The 24,712-nt window shown below is 35.8% G+C and overlaps 1 protein-coding gene across 1 annotated transcript; it reads left to right on the top strand.

Moving 5' to 3' along the window:
- Positions 1 to 1,046: 1,046 nt before the first annotated feature.
- LOC149224099 (uncharacterized) lies at positions 1,047 to 2,267 on the top strand. Its single transcript, XM_089388083.1, has one exon. It carries the CDS (start codon positions 1,047 to 1,049, stop codon positions 2,265 to 2,267), a length of 1,221 nt encoding a protein of 406 aa, XP_089244209.1.
- Positions 2,268 to 24,712: the final 22,445 nt, after the last annotated feature.

Raw genomic sequence — 24,712 nt, 5'->3', positions numbered from 1 at the left:
AATGGCTAGAGGAAAACGGTTAGATTTGACCAAAGAGAGAAAATTATATTGCACCCTAATTCTCGCTGTTTATATATATTTTTCAAATCAGTTATCAAAGAAATATTATTTATATAAGATTAATAAGTAATTAAATAAGGAAATGAATGAATAAATTATTTAATTAAATAAATAAATAATTATTAATTATTTAAACCAATTAAATAATTCCCTCCCCTGATCAAATATAGCCATTTAGTTAAATTATGATGATATATAAATAAATAAATATATAAATTAATCAATTAACAATATAATTTTCCCTCTCTGTTCAAATCCAACTATTTTCCTCTGGACATTAGGGTGACCTAGCTTCCTATTTAAAGTTATTCGGAGATCTGTCTCTTCATCTTATCCTGAGGATGAACCACACTCGCTAGTTCGAAACGCATCGATGAAATATTGGAAATGTGATTTTTTCCGGAAATCTTCATAAATTAACATGTTATAGATCACAGAAGCTTGAATTCGATTAAAACTTATACTTTTTAAATCTCATAAACCAATTATTAAACAAAATAACCTTTTTAAAGGCATTTTTCATGGTTAATTTTAAGTGAAATCTTTTTAAATTATTTAATTTATAGAATTCAAATGCCCACTATTTTTTTAAAGTGTTAAATCCATTTAAAAAAAACAAAAAAACCATTATTCTTAAAATTATATAACCAAATTCCAATTTAAAAAACCGTCTCATCTATAAACTGACATTTTAAAACCAATAACCTCAAAATAATCTGTATAAACCCATGCAGATGCCCACGTCCATGCCCATTGTCGGTCATTGCGGGTCACACAAAGCCGGGTTTAGCGGACGCCCACAACGATATGGTGTCCACTTAAAAATTGCCGACATACCTCTTATATTTAGTTATGACCTAGAGGGTTGATCTACTTGTATTTATAAGCTAGGGATCTTTCTCTCATTATCGATTTCACTAATCATCTCTGCCCGACCGGTTGGACTCACGCAAATTATAACTTAAATCTTCATTGAGTTTGGAAATATGGCCGGATCTTCATCATCTTCAAACCATGCCTCTAATTTTATAGATGAAAAGTTGGTTTCTTTCAATTCGTCAGACGACGGACCTGCAGAAGTTCTGCGAATAGGAGTTCCACTGAGGACTACAAAAGCAGAAACATCTTCTTTGATGGGACAAGTTAATATTACCACCTATAAGCGGAAGCGAAATGGAGGAGAGGCGCCGTCTAATTTTATAGATGAAAAGTTGGTTTCTTTCAATTCGTCAGACGACGGACCTGCAGAAGTTCTGCGAATACGAGTTCCACTGACGACTAGAAAAGCAGAAAGCTCTTCGTTGACGGGACAAGTTAGTATTACCTATAAGCGGAAGCGAAAGGGAGCAGAGGCAGCGTCTATGGAATGTGGTTGTTGTTATTGGCCATATCGATTTGATAAAATGATACAGTGTCGAAGTGGGCATTGGTTTTGTTTTAAATGTATAAGGAAGCAAGTCGATCAAATCATTTATGGAGGTCTCAAGGCGCATGACTATTTATCCTGTATGGCTATTGGTGATTGCAAGGAGTCAATTCCTTTGTCAGAGATCAACAAAACTCTTCCAGATGATGTTATTGAAAGATATGAACATCGTCTGGCTGAACAGGCTGTCGTTGAACCCAAAATTGAAGGTCTTGTTTATTGCCCATTCTGTAACATTCCATATGAAATAGACAACTGTCTACAGGTTTTCGATTGTCCAAACCCTAAATGTTTAATCGCTTCATGTATTCAATGCAAGAAGCTGAGTCACTCACCATTACGCTGTGAAGAGGTTGACAAAAATTCTGAGACTGCTCTTCGTAGGGAAGTAGAAGAGAGTATGACAAAAGCTGTGATAAGAGAATGTAACATTTGCCACACGGAGTTAATCAAGACGTCTGGATGCAATAAAGTGAGATGCAAGTGTGGAAACATAATGTGTTACATGTGCAGACAGACACTTTCGTATTCGGATCACTTGCCTCATTTTTGCGCTTGTGCTCGATACACTGGACCACCGTGGAAACCCTGTCAAGTATGTAACAGGTGCAGTTATATAGAGATTGATATGGAAGATGATGAGGCTCTGGCTGCTAGGGAGGAAGCATTGAAGGAATTGGCAGACAGCAAAACTGAGTTGCTTGATGTGGAAATTGGGCCTCCCCTCAAAAGGCTAAGACAACATCCCGCAGAGCAGGAGAGGCAACATATGCAATTTTAACATTAGAATTAAATTATTATTATAGCTGCATTCTTGGATCTCATTTAGTTTTGAAAAAATAATGTAGGATCCATTTACGTGAAACTAGATATGTTATTGGTTATTGTCATGTTGGAATTGATGTATTTCATTTAGTTTATGGAAAAAAATCATAAAACAAGATAGACACCAATATACTTAGTTCACCCAATTTAGGTTATGTGTATTGAGAAATAACAAGACAAATACTTTTCTTCCCGTCATAAATTTATAAAACGATTGAAATTTTGTTAATAATTCTGGAGACCTTGCAGGTTCTTTGGGACCAGCATATCAATTCAAAAACTTATAAATGCAAGCTTGTTAATGTGAGATATAATATTATGCATTTACTACCAATGTTATGATATTCTTTGTTAAATAAAAATGAATTATGTTTTTGTCTATTCGTTCCGCAAAGTTTCCTCAAACTAGATGTTGTGCTTCAATTCAACACAATGCATATCCTATTAGACACAGGTTTGTTCCTATTTCAGGAATTATAGTCACCTATCATATAGGCATATTAGCTTGCAATGGTTCGCTTTAAGTTGGATTGTTGTGCATAGAATCATGTAGGCTTCCATGCCAAGCTTAGATGTTTATGTGTCGCTTGGGCCAATTTACTTCTAAAGTCATCATATTTTGGTTCTTGAGTTATACCATTCTAAATATCTAGTCTCATTCTAAATATCTAGTCTCAACAAATAGGCAAAAAAACAAATTATTGTGAGATGCCATGAGTTACTTCTTGCTTATTATTATCAACATTATTTTATCACTAAAGTGTTAAAGGGTCATATTTTCAGTGATGTTTCTATGGTGAATGCCAATCCTCTTGACATCTTCTGGTTATCCGAGGAATTTATACCATTTAATTCCTTTCTTTTCCATATTTATTTATTTCACATGATATAGAATCTTTTTAATTTATTTGATATATGTTTACATGCAAGACGTTGGAAAGTTAGTTGTATTAAACAGGTTTGATTGATCATCCTGTGTTGGTATACATATAATTTTTTTTTTCATTTATCTCAATTTGGAATAATTATGATGTTGATTTAGAATTATTGTAACCTGCCCCCGTCAATTGACCTTTTTGCTTGGTCTTATCTAACATATTACTTTGACTCTGTTGTGCATCTTATAGGAGAAAATGTGGCAACTCATGCTGAAAATGTGGCAACTCATGCACTAATTTTAATTGATTTGCAATGAGACAATTTAGTTAGCGGCAAGGCAATAATACTCCAAACTGAAAAGTCTTAGAAAGTTTTTGCGAGTTAGTACATTACCTTCATTAAAGTGATTTAAGATTATTCTTTTGCTTTGTTGGAGCATGTGATATATTCCCTATTTCTTTTGGACACTTGCATCACTCATCACTTATTTTGATATATTTATTGTAGTGTGAGGCTTGTACCTCTCTCTATAAGGACTTATATGCCCTTTGTATAGCTAGCATGAACTTATTTAATCTTCTGGAAGATTATAACAAGTAATTTTTAATTTGGTTTTCAATTAAATTTTTACTTTTTTCAAGTTTGTGTTCCATCTTTTCCTCAACACAAAATAATTGGGTTTTCTTGCTTGAAACATTTTGTTAAATATTTTGGGAATTAGTTATGATTTGAGTTATATAGATGATCCTATAGATCAATTTATCATGATGTGTTAATTATTAATTCCATATGTTGAGTTATGCTCACTTGTCCTTTAGTGTTGTAATGGTATTGGTGTCTACAACACCACCTATTCTTGAAATACGTGATTCATAACTTCTACAATAGAAATATTGAAGACAAGGAGAAGAAACAAAATTGCTTATATATATGGACTCCATGCTTTATTGGTTGTCTCAAACCCCTGCATTATGCAACCTTACAACTATGGTTCGAGAACGACGAAGGCCTAGTAAAATAGGTCATGTGCGAGGCTAGCCTCCTCATCCTTCACATGGGAATGGAGATGAGCACTTTGATAGTGAAATTCCCCTTTGATTTTTACGACCACCTTTGGGCCTTGCAAAACATGTTGGGTCATCATTACATAGATCAACATGACATTAATGTGCAGCTCGAGGGTCATGTGTTGGACTTGGAAAATCACAACCATCATGCTAAATTGGTATATAGTCAAATTTCCCGTTTGCTCGGCATGGAACTTTAGAAGTATGACTCCCCATCAATAGATATGGTTTGTGATTCCTCTTACTCCTCATAACTCACATGTTCTCTTCATCATAGATCACATAGTCCCTCTCGTTGTCATCTCCTACCTCACTGCAACTTGATGTAAGAGCCCCCAATTGTAAGAGCAATAGAACTGGCACCCATGTAAGTGACTCCAAACAAAGGTTGGTTGAATTCCATTCTTCCTCTAGTCACCTAGTCTCTTTGATCTTCCTATACCTGATGACCTAAAATTCTACAATGCATGCCCATTGGTTGACGAGAAACCACAAGAGCTTCATGGAGGATAGCTCAACCTCTCAAGGTAATGTTTTTTCTCATTTCTCATTGGTTGTCGCTTGTGCTTGTCACCATCTTCTCTTGGTGGTAGGCCCACCTTTCTTATACTCATGGTTTTATTTTTTAGCGGCCAACCTCTCATGGTAGCATTATCAATTTATCATGTTTTGGTGCATTTTGGAGAATCATACTAGTTGAGAAGTGTTCTTGTTTCTCCACTAGGAGGTTGTTGTTCTCTCAAAGAAAGGTCTCCAACTACATAATGGATTAATCTACCTCGAAGAATGGATCAGAAGAGAATGTATCTTCTTTGTCATTTATCAACTATTCTGAACCTTTGGTCGGTTATGTTAAGTATCTTTTTGTTTCTTTCATATCTTCAGCTAGTTACAACTATTTTTTAGTGAACCATTGATTATTTATGTGGTTCAAAGCAGTAAAATCATGTTTGTATCCTTGTCTTTTGTACTGGGAAAATCTCATATTATGTTAGAAGCATCTATGGCTTGTATGTACAAATGACTTATTAGTCTCTTTTGAGATTTTTCTCTATGGCTCTCATTTCAGTTTTGAGTCATCCAACTTTAATCATTTGTGTCAGTTGGAGCCTTTTAAATCTCCTTCTTATGGTTGTGCTACCCTTATTGTATGTATCTTTGATTCCTTATGAATATCAAGATATTGTTGCAACTTGCATGAAAAAAAATCAATAAATAGTTTCACATCTTCATGGCTTCTATGAGATTATATAAATTACAAATAATATTTTTAAAATTTAAAATTTAAAGTGTTAATAGGGATCGGAAAATCAAATGTCATGTTATGTTGCAAAAATTTTAATGGAATCCATTTATGACTCGGATCTTAAATGAGCTTCAATAGTCCACTTAGCATCGATTATCAATTAATTATTCTATGTTTGATTAGGAAAATATTTTTCTTTCACATTTATGTATTGATATCAAAACACGTGCTAGGTCAATAAATGAGTCAATAAAGTGTTTTTTCGAGAACAACAATGTCACATTTATGAACTAATATTAAAACACGTGCTAGGTCAATAAATGAGTCAATAAATGGCTTCCTAATCTATTAACTTATGTGAGATGATTGCATATATAAGTAATTAATAAGTATACACCACATAGAAGTCATTATCAATTGATTCTAATTTGTTTTGCGAAAAGTATATCTTTACTTACATCAAGATCTTAAATATTTTCAAAAGTGCAATACATTTATAAACTTGTATCAATGCATATAATTAGATAAAAATCAATAAATAGGTTAAATTTTTGTTGGCTTCAATCACATTATTTCTATTACAAATTATTTATAGATTGTGTAGTCGTAATGACTTCAAAATATTTAAGAATGATGAAATTTTTATGTTTTTTTATATAATGTTCAACAGAAAATATCAAAAAACAAAATGCAGCATCTATAAGGGTTTTGGCCCATAATCCAGCCTATGTTAATACAAAAATATTGTTGTCTCTTAAAAAAATTGGTGCCTTTATTTACATTTAGAGTTATTTCAAATATCTACATTTCACATTTCTATATGAGTATTAGTGCATATAATTAGATAGAAAACAATTAAAAAAAATCCCCTCAATGTATCATACAAGATAATTTTATTGACAAATTTCATTTAATAATGCAAATTAAAACATAGTTACCAAGTTTGGCCCCATAAAAATAAAAAATTTATATTACAAAAATTAAAATAGTAACTTCTATATTAAAAAAAATATAAAACAATAAGCTACGCATTAAAAAAATGAAGTTATTACATTTACTATGTCCCACCATAATTTAAGTGTTTGCGTAAAAAATGGATAAGAATAAGATATGAATAAATATATTTATCATGGGTTACTTCCGACCATTATTTATGTTTTCCTTAGCACTTAATAGGAGTAAAACTATAAATATGTAGACTTATTGCCCATTACTACCCACCAAAACTCACACCATTCCTTGTATATGATCAAATAATTAATTTATCCACTTCATATGCACCGCTATTTATTTTAGCATTGACCATTATAAATTATAATGTTTCATGCATATTTTCCTAGAGTATAATTTCTAACATGAGTGGGAGGGATTAAGTTGCCTTGCACCACTTATTTTTAAATAAAAATATTTATAACACCTCAAAAATAGACTTCATAGGCATGATAGCCCATCATGCATTTCATAGTAAACAAAGCTTATATTTTTAAATCTCATAGTCCAAATATTAGATAAAATGTCCTTTTTAAAGGCATTTTTCATGGTTGATTTTAATCGAAATATAGTAGCCATTTTTAAAAACTTGAGTTTAGGTTGTCTAATTTATATAATTTGAGTGCCGATGGGTTTTTCAAAGTGGTGAATACATTTATACATAATAAACAAAAAAAATCATAAATTAAAACCCATAGGCACTCAAATTTCTTTATCATTTATGGTTTTATATTTTTATTGTTATTTCTTATTTTTTTAAATGATTTGGGTTTGGGATGAAACATATTTATTTAAATTTTTTAATTTTTTAATTATAAAATTTTATAATTGTTATGTTTATATGTTTTTATTGTTATTATTTATTTATTTTAATGAATGATTTGGGTTCGGGTTGAAACATATTTATTGTAATTTTATAATTGTAAAATTTTATAATTGTTTTGGTTTTATATTTTTTTTTTGTAAAGCTTGGTAGGACCTTCTGTTTTCTATTTATAAAAGACAAGTTTACACCACATAGATGAGATAGGTGGCATCAACCTGCCTAAAGGGAAACCAACTTTGTTGCCACCTATCCTCGTTGTATGCCATCCAAAAGTAATACAGTTTAAGGTGATCTACCAAGCTATGTATACATTATATCATGATAAGAGTCTGAGTTTCTGTCTATCATAAGCATACATTAATAAAAGTAAATGTTATCCGCTAAAAACCAAAAAAACATTCAAGAACCTGACTATTCCTTTTGATCCTCTGAGGCTGAGTCAACTGGGGTCGACTCATCAGGCGAGTCTCCTGGTGCTTCTACCGGCTCGATAATACAAGGGATATTCCTTCGAATACAATCTAGGCGAATGACCTACTTTCACAGCTAGAACTAGATGGCTTGTAGGTCTTTCTTGTAGTTTGGTGTGTCCTGGAGGGTCAATATCATCCCCATTGATAGCTACTCCATTGCCTTCCCCATGAGACTCTTCATGAGCCAATACAGGTATAGAGTATGCTTGAATTGTGTAAGTCTCCTCCTTTTGTTCCTTGGGTCCGATATTGCCTCACGCCAGGCCTCCATTTCCCCTTATGAATCTGCCTCCTCTTTTATCTGTGCCTCCCAATCTTCTAAGATCTTCTTGATACCTGCATCCGTCCCTACCCTATACACTGTGGCCACTTCATTGATAAGCCTTTCTACTGGCTTCCTTCCACGTCTAGGCTACGAGGTGCCCAGGTCAGCTGCACGAGGCAACTCCCTTCCCCTTCTACCTCGTCCTCTTCCACAGGATGGTCTTGCCATATCTCCTATTATGTGAACCTGTTCACATGCATTTCGAATTAGAGTACAGATATTAAGTTCTGGACCTTCCTCAATGATGTTGCTTCCCCTCTCCTCGCCTTTCCTGCCACACTGATCTCTACCCCGCTGACCCCCTTCCCATGTATGCAATGCCTCTTCTCTGTCAAGATTACAAGCACCTCTCCTCTGCCAAGATTACAAGCACCTCTCCTAGCCAGAAATGCTACAGACTCAATGGTATTCAAGTTTATGGAGGAGAACATATTATCTCGATTTGGTTGTCCTATCAAAATTATCATTGATAATTCTCAAGTCTTCAAATTGGCTAAATTCATCAGCTTCTGCCAGAAATTCAACATCATCATCGATCACTCCACTACCTACTATCCTCAAGGTAATGCCTTGGCTGAGTCCTAAAAAAAATTGTGGTGAGGGTGCTGAAGAAGACCATCATCGCAAATCAAAGGAATTGGGACTCTGAAATGAATTTTTCCCTATGGGCCAACCGAGTAAAGCCTAAACTATCCATGGGGAAATCTCCTTTTGAGCTAGTGTATGGTAAGGCTGCGATCTTCCTGATCCAATTAGTAATGTTGGTGGCAAAGTTACTACAAGAAGCTGAGGAAGAGCCAAGTTCCTTGACACAAAGGATAAATCAATTGGTCAAGTTTCATGAAAGAAGAGAACAGGTGGGGGTCAAATTGTCAAGTTACCAACAAAAGATGAAATCCTTGTTTGACGAGAAGGCCAAGGATTGACCTCTTCAACTAGGATATTTAGTTCTCTGATGGGACGTCCAATGGGAAGACAAAGGCAAACATGGAAAATTTGATTGCTATGGTTTGTCCCTTTCAGGATTACATAAGAGAGAGGAAATAACACATACATGCTTGAAAATTTGAACAATGAATCATTGAATGACCAGTAAATGGTCAGTTCCTCAAACTATATTTTCAAAATTAGAGGTACCTATCTGGCACTCATTATAAGTACCAATGTGTATATTTTAATTGTTATATGAAAATTCCAGTTTATGTTGAAAATTCCACTTTCATAGAATTATCATTTGTTTAGAAAAAACTCCATGCCTAAAGGAGAAGTTCACACTTTTCAGGCTCTCAACACCTTGCTAGCAAGGCACTATCCCCAAGTGGAGCCAATATTGTCACCTTCTAAAAATAGAGTTCTAGTTGTAAAAAGTGTACCAAAGAACATAGAGGTTTTCATCCATCTTCCAAGCCACAGAAGCTCCCAAAGCTAAATCAGACCCTCTCCACTAGATTTTTTTCGAAATAAGCTTTCCAATGGTAGGTGGAGGTACACAAACGGACTCCTGGATCAAAAGTTAGAGAAGATTGAAGATACCCTTTCAAAGCTAGAAAACAAAGGAAAAATGGCTAAGGGTCAAGCTCATCGCAAATCGCAATCGTATTTTCCTAGCAACAGGAGCAAGGGAGGACACATCAAACTTGCAATGGAGCAATTGCCGATATCAGTGATCGCAAAAGGAAAATATCTAAGGCATGGCATATTTGCGATCGACGAGATTTCAAAGTGCAGTACAAAGGGGCAGAGCTCTGATATTGGAAAATCGATGATCAGCGGGTACAACAGACCATTTTTAAGGAATTGTGGAGAAATACGTTGATAGTGTTAAAGCAATGGGGGAGGGTTGATGTCGATTTACAAAGGAAATTGATTGCAAAACCAGAGGCATGCACAAATTTTCTCTCTCCTCCAGGGGGGGCATTTGGAAGAATACCGTTGGTCCAAATGAATACACATGGAAATTGACGTCAGCATGATGTGGTAGTATGGTGGACATGTGGCACGTAGATTTGGCATTTTCAGGGGTCTTATGGGGGTGTATCCGGGTGACACATGTCACAACTCAGGAGGTGCCATGTGGCACTGATGATGTCATCAATCTTGGTGTCCCTCCTCCACCATCAAATAAACACCCCCATCTCTGGACAACCCAAATTGACTTTGCCAGATTGATGGCTCCCAGGCCTTTTCGACCCCCCCCCCCCCCCCCCCCCACCATGTTTTCCTTTATCAGCAAGGGGGCAAGTCTGAAAAAGTAGTTTCCCCTCCAGGCTCCGCCACTACATGTCACTCTCATATCATTTTGCACCCACGCCCCTCACTTACCACTTATCATTCATGCCCCCCTCTGAAGACCACTCATCCTCACACGCTCTCTTGTATTGCGATTGCGATACCCCTAGTGGGCATAATGCCGTAGGTCAGTGATCGCAAGGGTCAAGGGGAGATATCAAAGGCAAAGCATTGTAAACCACTGGTGTGCAGGATTCTATGTAACAAGGGAAGAAGACCCCCATAGGGGAGTCCAAATTCCCTAGCACCCAAAGGACTAAGCACTTGGTCATAAACCCCATCCACATGAAGCAAAAGGGGCTAAAGTGGATCTGGAGGCCTCGTCCTATAAGATATTTTTAGTGAGAAATCTTGATATGAGAACTCCATGACCAAGGAGTATAGAAATTTAAAGAGGTGATGGGTTAGTAGCTATGGCATTTAATAATGAATATGGAGCATTCAAACCTAGCATGGGTTGATCTAGAAAGGCCCTCTATGACATGGAACCACAGTCGACGCTAACAAAAGTAAACAAGGACTTGTTAGCTCGGGAAGACTTGATGATCCATCATGGTGCCCCCATATAGAGGGAAGATGAAGTACCATGCAAGGGTCCTCTACTTCAACATTATGGCATGAAATGGATAGTTCCCACTCCCAACTTTGAAGGATGAATGGTTCAAGCAGTAAAGGAAAAAATGACAGGAGTCAGTTGAGCAACACAGGAGGCCATACCGTGAGAAAGCTACAACTTGAAGCAAAAACAATCACAGGGATGTCCATGAATATATTTTGTTAACATTATGTTGGGTCCCTATAATACTAGTGATTACCCCATTACTATTGTAGTTATACCCCTTATTTATATTGTTGTGCCCCATTACCCCCATATTGTTATTAATGTGCCCATAGAATCCCTCTATTGTTATTTTTGTGGCTTTATATTATTATTGTTAGGTCGGCTGGATTATATTGTGACTCCTTAGACTCCTATATATAGAAAGGAGGTTTTGTCATTTGAATCATCCAAGAATTGTTCATTTATGTAATGTAAAGGAGGTTGCCCCCTCGAAGAGGCTGAATTCTAAGGCATTGATCTCTCTTTTCTATCTTTTCTTGAGCTGGTTTCATAACATTTGGTATCAGAGCTTTGGATTCTAGGGTTTCGCTGCTCCAAACAAGTCATCGTGGCATTTTCGCTATAACGTTTTTTCTGTGACGTTTCAGAAGTCGCAAAAAAAACCCATTTGAGAAGAAATCGCACTGAACCTTGGGTCCGAATTTCAGAGCTTTTTGCATGATATTTTCGGAGATATGATCTGAGGAAGTTGGTCTTTTTGCAGACTCTTGAATTACACTCAAAACAGGTGACCTGGGGAAAATCGTCATAACTTTCTTTCCGAGCATCGGATTGAAATTTCGTAAGAAGGTCACTGCGGGAGATTGTGCATAACTTTTTCTTGGAGAATCCAATTTGGATCAGACTAGTGGCATTGGAAAGAGGACATAGAAGGCTACTACAGGTCAAAATTTCAGAACTGGATGATTCGAAATTACAGAGATACATCAGATTCAATATCAGGCTTCTACAAAGAAAAAAAGGTGTGTAGTTTTTTTTTTTTGCATAAGCTTGGTTTGAAGGAATTCAAAGGGCATAGTAAAGCATTATTATCGGTAACTGATGCCCCGAGGAAAGAAAATGCAAACACCTAGTAAGGAACCTGAAAGCTCTAGCATGACTCATGAAGAAGAGGAAGAAATGCTACATGATATATCAAAATTACAAGAACAAGTGCAACAAATGTCACGCTCACAAAAGCTAACAGATGCTAAGATAAATGGAGGCATGGAAGCCAAGATGGATGGCATGGAAGCTAAGGTGAATGGCATGGACGGTAAAATTGATGGCATGGATGATAAGATGGAAGAATTGAAGATAAATATGAATAAATTGCTACAAGAAATGGTCACTAAGGGTGAAAGAGTACTAAAGGAAACTCATGATGAGAACAAAAGAAATGTTAATCATGATTCCATAGACTCTAATGTTGGATCGAAGACTCACCATGTTCCAAAAATCGATATGAGGAAGTTTGATGGCAAGGATCCCGCCACATGGATATTACAGATGGAGCAATTCTTCGATCTCAATAATGTGCAAAACACACAAAAGGTACGTATGGCAACTTTATATTTGGAACCAAATCAGTTTGTATGGTATCAATGGCTTTGTTCTCGTAAACAATTTATCACTTGGGCAATTTTTACGGAAGAATTGATAGCACATTATGAGGATACAAAAAGCAACACTTTTTTTAGCCAATTGATAAGTCTCAAACAAAAGGGTTCAATAATGGAGCACATTGAGGAGTTCCAAAAATTGAACATAAGGGTAAAAGATATTCCAGAGGAGCATAGGATTGATGTGTTCATAGGGTCTTTAAAGGATAATATCCAACATGATGTGCGCCTTTGGGAACCTGATTCATTAGAGAAGGCATTCAGGTTAGCAAGAAAAATGGAAAGCAAAATTATGGCAACTAGGAAGCATACCATTCACAACTATAAAGACGGAAGTGTTGTTGCCCATAGTCTTCCACAACCTACAAGGTTGACACCACAACAATTGGAAGAAAAAAGAGCAAAAGGGCTTTGTTACAATTGTGATAGCAAATACACAAAAATAAGTGTGCATAAGTGTGCTGAGAAGAAATTATTCTACATAGATTGTGAAGAGGAAGAAGAAAAGGAGCAAGAAAGGTCAAAAGAAGAGGATATATTCCAGGAACAAAGCCTAGATGAAGAACAAATAAATCCGACCATATCTTGTAATGCATTGGCGGGAATTACCACTCCTCAAACCATCAAGATAGAAGGACAAATCAAGAAGAAAAAGGTAATAGTGTTGATTGATTCAGGAAGCACCCACAATTTTATTCATTGTAGGGTAGCAAAAGAATTGAATTGCTTCCTATATCCAGCACCAGAGTGTCAAGTGATGATTGCAAATGGAGGAACAATAAATTGTTCTGGAAAGTGCCATAATATCAAGCTATCCATGGGAGAATATGTATTGACTAGCCCAATGCTTTCCATTCCAATGGGAGGTGCTGATGTTGTACTAGGAGTCCAATGGCTACAATCCTTGGGTACAATAGCTTTTAATTTTCAAGAACTTTTCATGAAATTTTCTGTGGAAGGAAAGGAAGTTGAATTAAGGGGTATTGCAGGGAAACCAGGAAAGATAATCAGCTCTAATGGCATGACAAAGCTTCTAAAAAAGGAGCAAAGAGGTGTAATTGCACAATTATGTTCGCTAGATGTTTCCACATTGGAATCATCTATTTCTCCAGATCTCCAAAAAGTCCTGGACAATCATTCCAAGGTATTTGAGACTCCCAAAGGTCTCCCACCTATGCGTGATCATGATCATGCTATTCATCTGATTCCAGGAAGTGTTCCTCCAAACATCAGGCCGTACAGATATCCCTATGTCCAAAAAGTGAAATTGAACGTATGGTTGCAGAAATGCTAGAGGCTGGTATAATTCAACCGAGTCAAAGTTCTTTCTCTGCTCCAGTAGTATTGGTGCACAAGAAGGATGGATCATGGCGCATGTGTCCGGATTATAGGGAGCTCAACAAGCTCACTATTAAAGATAAGTTCCCCATTCCTGTCATTGATGAATTACTGGATGAATTGCATGGATCAATTTACTTCACCAAGTTGGATCTTCGTTCAGGATATCATCAAATCAGAATGAAGATTGAAGACATTCCGAAAACGGCATTTAGAACTCATGAGGGTCATTATGAATTTTTGGTCATGCCTTTTGGCCTTACCAATGCACCTTCAACATTTCAAGGTTTGATGAATTCAATTTTCAAACCATTCCTTAGAAAATTTGTGTTAGTATTTTTTGATGATATACTAATCTACAGCAAGTCTTGGAAGGATCATGTTGAACATGTTGACAGGGTGCTACAACTATTGGAGGAGAAACAATTATATGCAAAAAGATCCAAATGTTTCTTTGGAGTCCAGGAGGTGGAATATTTGGGTCATATTGTATCTCATGAAGGAGTTAAGGTAGACCCTAGCAAAATTAAAGCCATTAAGGAATGGAAAATCCCCACATCCATAAAGCATCTGCGAGGATTTCTTGGGTTGACAGGGTATTATCGCAAGTTTGTTAAGAATTATGGGAGAATAGCAGCACCTCTAACAACATTATTGAAGAAAGATGCATTTTCATGGACTCCGGAAGCAACAAAGGCCTTTGAACATCTTAAAGAGGCAATGTGCCAAGCACCGGTCTTAGCTACACCGGACTTCACAAAAACCTTTATTGTGGAATGTGATGCTTCAGGAAATGGAATTGGTGCTGTTCTAATGCAAGATGAAAGACCCATTGCTTTTGAAAGTCGTCCAATCAAGGGAAAGTTTTTAAGCAAAGCTATTTATGAGAAGGAAATGTTGGCAATACTCCATGCACTTAAGAAATGGCGACCCTACCTAATGGGAAGACACTTCAAGGTAAAAACGGATCATGATAGCCTTAAATACTTTTTAGAACAAAGATTATCCTCTGAAGAGCAACAAAAGTGGGTCACAAAGATGTTGGGTTATGACTTTGAAATCATCTACAAAAAAGGGAAGCAAAATGTGGTGGCAGATGCACTCTCAAGAAAGGATGAGGATGTGGAAGCATTGTTGTGCGCCATTTCTATTATCCAACCAGATTGGATAAACGAAGCAAGGGAGGAATGGAAGAATGACGAAGAAGTGTGGGCACTTATTCGAAAGCTACAACAAGATTCCAGTACTTCTGATACATTTAGCTGGCAAAATGATTCGTTATGGTACAAAGATCGCTTATACCTCTGTAAGAATTCCCAGCTAAAACAAAAGATTCTTATGGAATTGCACACTTCTCCCTTAGGAGGGCACTCAGGATTTTTAAAAACTTACCACAGGGTTAAGAAGGAATTTTTTTGGGATGGCCTTAAATCAGATATTCAAAAGTTTGTGGCGGAATGTTTGGTTTGCCAACAAAATAAAGTTGAAACAATTAAGACACCGGGTCTATTACAACCTTTATCCATTCCAAGCCAACGTTGGGAGGAGGTTTCAATGGATTTTATCACAGGTTTACCCAAGTCTGAGGGAAAGAGTGTCATCATGGTGGTAGTTGACAGACTTACCAAGTATGCACACTTTTGTGCATTATCACATCCATTTAAAGCCAGTACAGTTTCTACTGCATTTATGGAAACAATTCAAAAGCTACATGGAAACCCAAAGATTATTGTAAGTGACAGAGATCCCATTTTCACTGGAAATTTTTGGACAGAATTATTTTCTTGTCTTGGTACTCAGTTAGCTCATAGCTCATCTTATCATCCTCAATCTGATGGGCAAACTGAGATAGTAAACAAATGTTTGGAAGGATATCTTCGTTGCTTTGTATCTGATAAACAGACACAATGGGTCAAATGGTTGCCTCTGGCTGAATGGTGGTATAACACTTCCTTCCATACAGCAACAAAAATGACCCCATTTATGGCACTTTATGGGTATCAACCACCATCCATCACATCATATTTAAGAGAAAATTCTAAGGTTCAGGCAGTGGAACATCACATCGAACATCAACAACAAGTCCTCCAACTCTTAAAGGATAACCTCGTGTTGGCACAAAATAGAATGAAACAACAGGCAGATCAACATCGCAGTGAAAGAAGTTTTGATGTAGGTGATTGGGTATTCCTACGGCTACAACCATATAAGCAAATGTCCCTCAAGCAAGCTAAGAAGGATAATAAATTATCACCAAAGTATTATGGTCCGTACAAGGTGTTGCAAAAGATTGGTACTATGGCATACAAATTGGAGCTTCCTGCAGCTTCTCGATTGCACCCAGTTTTCCATGTTTCATGTTTAAAGAAGGTTATAGGCGACAAGCTCCCAGTTCAAACAATATTGCCAGAACTTGACGAGGAAGGAAAAATTATATTGGAACCGGAAGCAGTCACAGAAACAAGAACTCGACAGCTACGAAATCGATCAATTTCAGAGTATCTTATCAAGTGGAAGAACTTATCCGCTGAAGATTCCACATGGGAGGATGAGAATTTTATGCAGAAGTATCCAGAACTACTCAAGCGTTGAGGACAACACTTTTTTGAAGGAGAGGGGCATGTTGGGTCCCTATAATACTAGTGATTACCCCATTACTATTGTAGTTATACCCCTTATTTATATTGTTGTGCCCCCATTGCCCCCATATTGTTATTAATGTGCCCATAGAATCCCTCTATTGTTATTTTTGTGGCTTTATATTATTATTGTTAGGTCGGTTGGATTATATTGTGACTCCTTAGACTCCTATATATAGAAAGGAGGTTTTGTCATTTGAATCATCCAAGAATTGTTCATTTATGTAATGTAAAGGAGGTTGCCCCCTCGAAGAGGCTGAATTCTAAGGCATTGATCTCTCTTTTCTATCTTTTCTTGAGCTGGTTTTATAACACATTATTCATCTAATTGATTGATTGATTTTTTTATCCTGTAATGTGTCTCCCTTTAATGAGGAAATTAATATTTGGTAATGCTTTTGGCCCGCAGATCCATACTTGGCCGAGACGGCTATTCGATCTGACAGGGGAGACTCAGTCGAAGATATTTTGATGTAATGGATGTTCAATGCTCCCCCTCTCCAGATAAATAGGGGGAAGCAGCACTTCACAAAGGTTCAGAAATCTTAAAGAAAACACTACATGTTATTTTCAGACTATATGACTTTATAATACATATCTTTGAGAATATTAAGGAAATGGTGATGATTCCCCCTTCGAGTATTATAATATGTTATCCCTTAGTTGAAAACCCATTATGTTCATGTTTCTTCTATGAATTCATGCAATCATAGCTGCTAGAAATATTTCATACTTCCTCATAGATTCATTTGTATTGACTTATTAATGCATGTGCCTGTATGGATTATTGAGATTATATCTTTAAAATTGCGCTACATGAATCCTAGCATTCACTCTCTCTTTTGTCCATTATATCTACCTGTAACTCAGATAAGTGTAGAAATTCTTGATGCATCAAGCTCTATGTGATAAGTGTAGAATTCTTGACGCTTTAAGCTCTATGTGATGAGTTACTCCTTCTCCTTATCCTCTCTCATTACTCTGCAAAATCTTATTAAATTGTAAGTCCTTGAACTACTCGGCCTCCACTGTTTTATGCATATATTTTTGCGATTTGTACATGTGAAGAAGTACCATAAATTCATGGCTTACTCCTTTAGATGAATGAACCAACCCATTCCATTTAAATATATACAGATATAAGATATATGTGATGTCTTCAATTTCTTGCGAATCATACGAGACACATAGAATCTAGATGTGCCCAAGCACTGGTTTTGTAAGCAATTTGAGGTTGTCTCTAGGAGTGACAATAGGTAGCAAAGAGACCATGAATACTTCAAATCTAGAAGAACCCCTATTTTCACTATTCAAGAATGCAAATAACAACCATGAACGTAATCAAGGTGATGTATTTGCATTAATGGTAATCGTTATGGTCATTATACATCTAGATGCCCATTTCCTTGTATTGATAGAGATGATGGAATACTTGAGAATATTGAGCTATAAGATGATAATATGTCATTTAAAATTGATTCTCCAAGTGCAATGACAGTTGATCGTCTTATGGAGAAATCAAGATCAAAAATTTTTGAAGATGAAAACAAGAGAAAAATAGCAACACTTGAAGTTGAGATTAAAAGGCCCACAACTAAAAACAAAGATCAGTAGAAATTACTACAATTTTTTTATGAGAAGGAATGTGCCTTGAAAGAAGAAAAAATTAGACTAAACACTCAACTAGAAGAAGGAAGGTGGTTAAAGACAGAATGAGGAAGCAATATAGAGAAAAGGAGGATCAATGTGTGAGATTAGAAGCTCAAGTGGTTTCATTAAGGAGTGATGTAGAGAAGAAAACCACTCAGCTGAAGAACATCCAAAATTGTACGCCTTTCAAATTATATCAAAGCCTACACAAAGGAGAAACCATCTCAGTTGGAACTACAAGAAAAACAAATGATAGCAGTAGAAAAAGCTACAAGAAATAAAGTCATCAATAGAACCAACAATGAAAGAAGGAACTCAAGGAAGATAAGCCAAATGTCATGCCAGGAAAAGCACTTAGAAAATCATTCTCATCCTTGGGAGATGTGATATGTTTCAACTATAATAAGCTCAGACATATTGCAATAAATTTTAGAAGCATGCAACAAAAGAAGCAATTAGATAGAAGGTCCTATCAAGAAAACAACTGAGGATTTATTAGAGGAATTTTCAGGTCTAAAACGGGCCTCCTAAGGAAATTATAAAATAATAGTGGAAATAATAAAATAATATTATATTACATCATGAAATTTTAGAGGGAAAAATTAAGAAACTACTTTTTCAACTCGTATTTTCAATTTATATCCCTATGACTTTACTCAAATTTTGAGCGAGAACACTCATTGGATGCAGAATTTGGGTCCTCATCCAAGGAGTACCCATGTTCCATACTTTTGATGGACCTTGCTACATGAAAAATGTGCTTGCAATCACATTTTTTCATGTATTTCTCATTTTTCCTGTAGCAGGGTCCATCAAAATTATGCAACATGGTTACTCCTTGGATGAGGAATCATATTATGCATCCAACGAGTGTTCTCGCTCGAAATTTGAGTAAAGACATAGGGAGATAAATTGAAAATACAAGTTGAAAAGGTAGTTTTTTCTTTTTTCCCTCTGAAATTTCATGATGTAATCTAATATTATTTTATTATTTCCACTATTATTTTATAATTTCCTTAGGAGGCCCATTTTAGACCTCAAAATTCCCCTAATAAATCCTCTATGGTTATTTGCTTGATAGGACCTTCTATCTAACTACTTATTTTGTTACATGCTTCCAAAATTTACTACAATATGTCTGAGATTATTATAGCTTAAACATCTCACATCTCCCAAGGGTGAGAATGATATTCTAGGTGCTTTTCTTGGCGTGAACTTTGGCTTATCTTCCTTGAGATCCTTCTTTCATTGTTGCAATCACATTTTTTCATGTATTTCTCATTTTTCGTGTAGCAGGGTCCATCGAAAGTATGCAACATGGGTACTCTTTGGATGAGTAACTAAATTTTTCATCCAACGATTAATCCCACTTGAAAGTTGAGTAAAACATTATGGAGATAAGTTGAAAATATGAGTTGAAAAAGTAGTTTTATTATTTTATTATTTTTTAATATTTTTTCTTTTTTACTCCAAAAATGGTGAATCATCCCCCATGGTTGACATCATCATCTTGAATCCTATTGGTCCTTATAAAGCTCATTTTGGTTGTATATTTTTCTTAGGTGGCCCATTTTAGACCTCAAAATTCCTCTAATGGTCCCCTTTTCCAATTTCAATAGCAATTAGGTATAACAATTATTTTTACAGTTGCTTCTACTCATGCAATGATATTGGCTAGAAGGTTGTTGAATGTAGGTTTTACACAAAGAGGAATAAAAGGAATATCAAGAGATACGAGTCCTTCCCCTCATTCTTCAGTCACATTATATGTTACGTATGTGACAATCTTGACAATATTTCCAAATACTTCAAGCTATTGAAGTTCTTAAGGCCATCCAGTCAAAGAGAAAATATTTTACAAAGAAAGCCAAACAAGAAGGCAGAGGGAGATTTGCATGTTAGAGATCAGCCCCTCAAAGTTTGGAGGAAGAAGGAGAAACAAGAGTTTGTAAGGAGAACTTGAGGCTTGCATAGAATCAGGGGAGCATATGGTGCATTATAATATTGTATGTAGAATCATTGAAGGTGTTTCCATAGCAAGAGCAGTGTCTGTGAACAAAATTTTGTTATTGAGAAGATGCATGAGCTCAGGGAGGGTTGTACAAGGTTTACTTTTTATCACTGGTTTATCTTTATCTTCAACATTGATATTTATTGGTTCAACAATGAGGATTATTTTTATGTATGTATCTAGGGTTTGATGATGCCTATTCTTTTTTATGTTGATTTATGCTACTAATGTTGCATCTGTTGAGGCTATTGTGATTCGGGTTTGATAGAGGTTTTGGTGATGTGAGCATGAACACAAATATTTCATGGATAGTTTTCCACGGTGTAGAGACTATATGAATATGGAACATGTCCAGGGGGATCATATCATATGCTTCCAGTGTTTCAATGGTTTATTAATGTCATTATGGTCCCTTGCTAGAAGAAGAAGAAAAATATGTTGTTTGAAGGAATTTTATATGTTTCTCATGCTATGTGTTTATCTGACATTGATATGTTGTAAGATTATTTTCTTTGGTTTTGTTAGAAAATTATATATTATAGAGCAATGGAACACATAAAATATTGCAGAAATATAAACACAGAAAACGCATAAAACAAGAGAGACACAGATATACGTGGTTCACCCAGTTTGGGCTATGTCCATGGAGAAACAGCCAACCCTTCTTTTATTATATTATCTAGCAAACTAAAGAGATACAACCTACAGCAGATCCACTGTAACACCCTCTTCACTCTCAATCTCCTCTCTCTTCCTCACTTAGAATACATATATACATAGTCGCAATACAATTCCCTCATATATAGTGAGGGGTTTCCTTCTAGGAAAAAAACCCTAAATTAAACATAACTTCTATCGTTAGATCATCCGCCTAATTAATGGCCCAAATTAACTAGAAATTACTAGGCTTTTACAAGGTAATTTTACATCTATTTTTAGCTTTGGAGGCGTTGCCCGCGAACCCTTGTCGAGGGACTGCTGGAGGCGTTGACCCCGGAACCCCCGCAGGGGGGACAAGTCCCTCCCGCACCCCCCCCCCCCCCCACGTGGAGGGGTGTACAGTCTTCCTGGGGTATACATCTGGCTGAGACCTTTGAATACAGAAGATAATCAGGCTCCACAACCAACATGTTTTGCATGGATTATGTGTTTCCTTGTAGTGTTGTATGAGTTAATATGTAATTGTTTTGAATTATCTTGAGGAAGAAATTTGTATTCAAGTTTATGGTTATTTGAGTTCATGATATGCCATGTATAATTGTCATTATGTGAGAAATTTGTGTATGATGCTAGTGAGAGTGAGACTTCTATGTTTTTGTTGTGGCAATGGAGACTATAATTATGGTGGTGTATGGTACTTATAGTGTGTGGTTGTATCCATTCTCTTTGTTCAAGTGATATAGATTTGTAACCAGTATGTAGAAGAATTAGGAGGTGACCATGATGGTCGATCTATGTTATGTTGTTGTTGTTGTTGTTGTATAGATCATGGTGGTTGCTTGTTGCTCATTTGACACATTATTTGCTTGACCACTCACCAATGTTATTGACGATTGAGATATATTTATGGCTTTTGTGATAATGTTGTTGTTGGATATTTTAAATTCAGAGTATGTTAAGGTATTGACTCATTTGCTAGAGATGTTCTTGTTGCTTCTTGATTTGTTGTCTAGAGCTAGAGCTTGCGTTGTAGGAATATGGCTCCATGTTGTTGAGCCCAATTGATGTATAATGTTAATGTTGATGAGGAGGATTACTGAAGTGATATGAAATTCTAATACCACTGCATCAATTTATTCATCTTGCTACTACTAGTTTAGATTATCTTTCAAAGGTTTATGCTTCATATGATGGTTGTTTTATAGTTATGTTTTTGCTACAGAGGGATGATATCTAGTGTTAATTGGTGTTTAATGTTTTTTATTATTTTTTTTGCTGCTATGAGTATTTTCATGTTTCAAATAATCTTCATCATGTTGTCGATATATGATGTTGTTAGGCCACCAAGAATTGGCATGTATTATTGATTATTGTTGTTGAGATCTTAAGTCTTATTGGTTGATGTTTGGAGAAGTTGACACATGTTATCATGTCATATGTATTTTGATTATTTTACTGCTATGTAAAGCACATATTGCCACTCATAAATTTCATGTACTTACATTATATAATTAGGCAGGCATTGAAAAGAGGACTCTTATGTAAATTTAAGTACCACTTGTGACAACCCTGTATGGGCTTATGGAGGATATTTTTTTAGTCATGTATCATTCATGCATAGAGGTGAGACATGGTGTTAGGCATGTATTATAGTGGTTCATTCTGTTTCAGTCATTTATGCACCCTAGAGTGTGAGATAAAGCACTGTCACTTTGTTGTTCTTATCATTGGGTCTATATAGGGTCATGAGAGTCATTGTTATGAGTCTTGGCATCTATTTGGTTGAGTGATATAAGTATGAATTTTGATGTGTCATATGATTTTTCCATGCAAGTACATGTGTGTATCATATTAAATCCATGTAACAATGTTTCTTTTTTTGTTTGGTTGATGATGGAATGCTCTTGGTATCAGGCATCCATTGGAGAGAGAGTTAGAGCCTTGTTGCAACTATGTGTGGGTTATTGGTATTGCCTTGTAATGCATGATAAATTCTTGTACATCTTTTTGTATTTGGTACATCGGATAGTTTATGGCCTCTTGCATGTGGCAAGGAGGTAATGGCAATGGTAAAAGTAATTGTACAATAGTTATGGAGATTTTTGTTGCAAAAATGCATGTTTTTTAAAAAGAGAAGAGTTTCATTGTTAGAGTGATTATGTTGGTAAAGTATAGTGTATAGGCGTTGATGTGAGATAAATAGAATATGTATGATGATGCTACTATGTTTTTGGCAATAAAAGTAGAGTTAATCAAAGTTTTTTGTTTCTACTAAAGGAAATGTGTATTGCTTCTTTAGTGTGTTGTTGAGCAAACCTAGCTTGTGTCCACGGGAATTTTATTGCATATCTTTCATAGCTATGTGATCAGTGGAGGAGTGTTAGCATCATTGACATTGTGTTCATATTTTAAACATGTATCCAATTGTTTATCATTTGATCACGATATTTAGATGAGTCTTTGATTCATTTTATGTAACATTTTGTACAAGTCAAGGAGGCATAGGCAACAATGAATGTTGATGATCAACAATATTGATGATATGTTTGCAGGAAAATGTTGGTATGCTTAGGAGAATAATTTTTCATTTTTGAAATGTAGAGAGAATGGTTGTAGCCCATTACATGTATATTGGGAGCATGTTAAGCTTGGATAATGCATGGAATTGGCCATGATATGTTTTTCCCCTTGCCATTGATATCAAAGGGGGAGAGAGATTCAACTCAGCTTCAGTGATCATTTTCAAGAAGGAAGATCAGGATTAGGTTGGCATCAATGTCAAAGGGGGATTTTGTTGGAATTGTAGTGTTTCCATTTATTTCAACCAATTCCTAGTATTGTTCAGCTCTATAATCATTATTTATATGTTTTGTATAGGTATAATGTATGGTCTCTTGTTTTGGAACAGTGTCTCAAAGTTGCATGTCTATACCCTGAAGATGAGCTACAAATTAATAGGTGAAGGCTTATGATGATGTCTTCATATTTGCATAGGGTTATTGAAGAGGTTTGGAGGCTTTACCATGATTATCAGAGACCTTGCATAGGCTTGCAAAGGTTCTATAGGTTCAGGGGGTGCTTGAATACTTGCATGAACAGGTTATGGAAGTTTGAAGCTGAGCAAATATATGAAAGGAGGGTTGACAAGAGTAACATAAGTAACATGAAGGAAAATTGCATTAGAAGCAAGGGTAATGTAGGTTCTCAGTGTATTACCTACGTTATTAACTCACTTCCCAAAGGCAACACCTGTGTTACTCCCTGTAGGTAGCTTTTCCTAGATTCCATGAGATTTCTAGTCAATTACAATGGTTTATAATCTGGTATTTTCTAATGGTAAATGGTACAATAGTCTGATAAATTTATCTCCTCATATAAAAGGTGATTAAAGATGAAAAGTTAAGGGAAAACATTATATATATGAAAATAAATACCTTGAGGAGGTGATGTTGGATGGATTGAGCGAGTGTGCCATTAAGAGGGCATTGAGAGGGAAGTAGTGTGGTTATAGGAGCATATTGAATGTCTGAATTTAATCATATTTTATTGTGCAGGTCCTAAACATAGTTTTATGTAGGTAGTAGTGATTAGATTTGAGGAGAAGTTGTAGAGGATTGTGTGATTGAGAGAGAGGGATTGATATGGAGATTTGTTGTTATTGATTTATTGATGTTGTGGTGTAGAGAGAGTTGCTTTGATGATTAGGTCTAGTCTGAAATATTTTGAAAAGTGGCCCTAGAGAATTAGAGGGGTAGTGGCTCCTTGCTATTGGTGGTCAACTAAAT

Source organism: Pinus tabuliformis, chromosome Q (assembly GCF_031772625.1).
Source record: "Pinus tabuliformis cultivar Carrire ecotype Pingquan chromosome Q, CPIR1, whole genome shotgun sequence".
In the NCBI taxonomy this organism is placed as follows: Eukaryota; Viridiplantae; Streptophyta; class Pinopsida; order Pinales; family Pinaceae; genus Pinus; species Pinus tabuliformis.
This window is presented reverse-complemented; position numbering and strand designations above follow the sequence as displayed.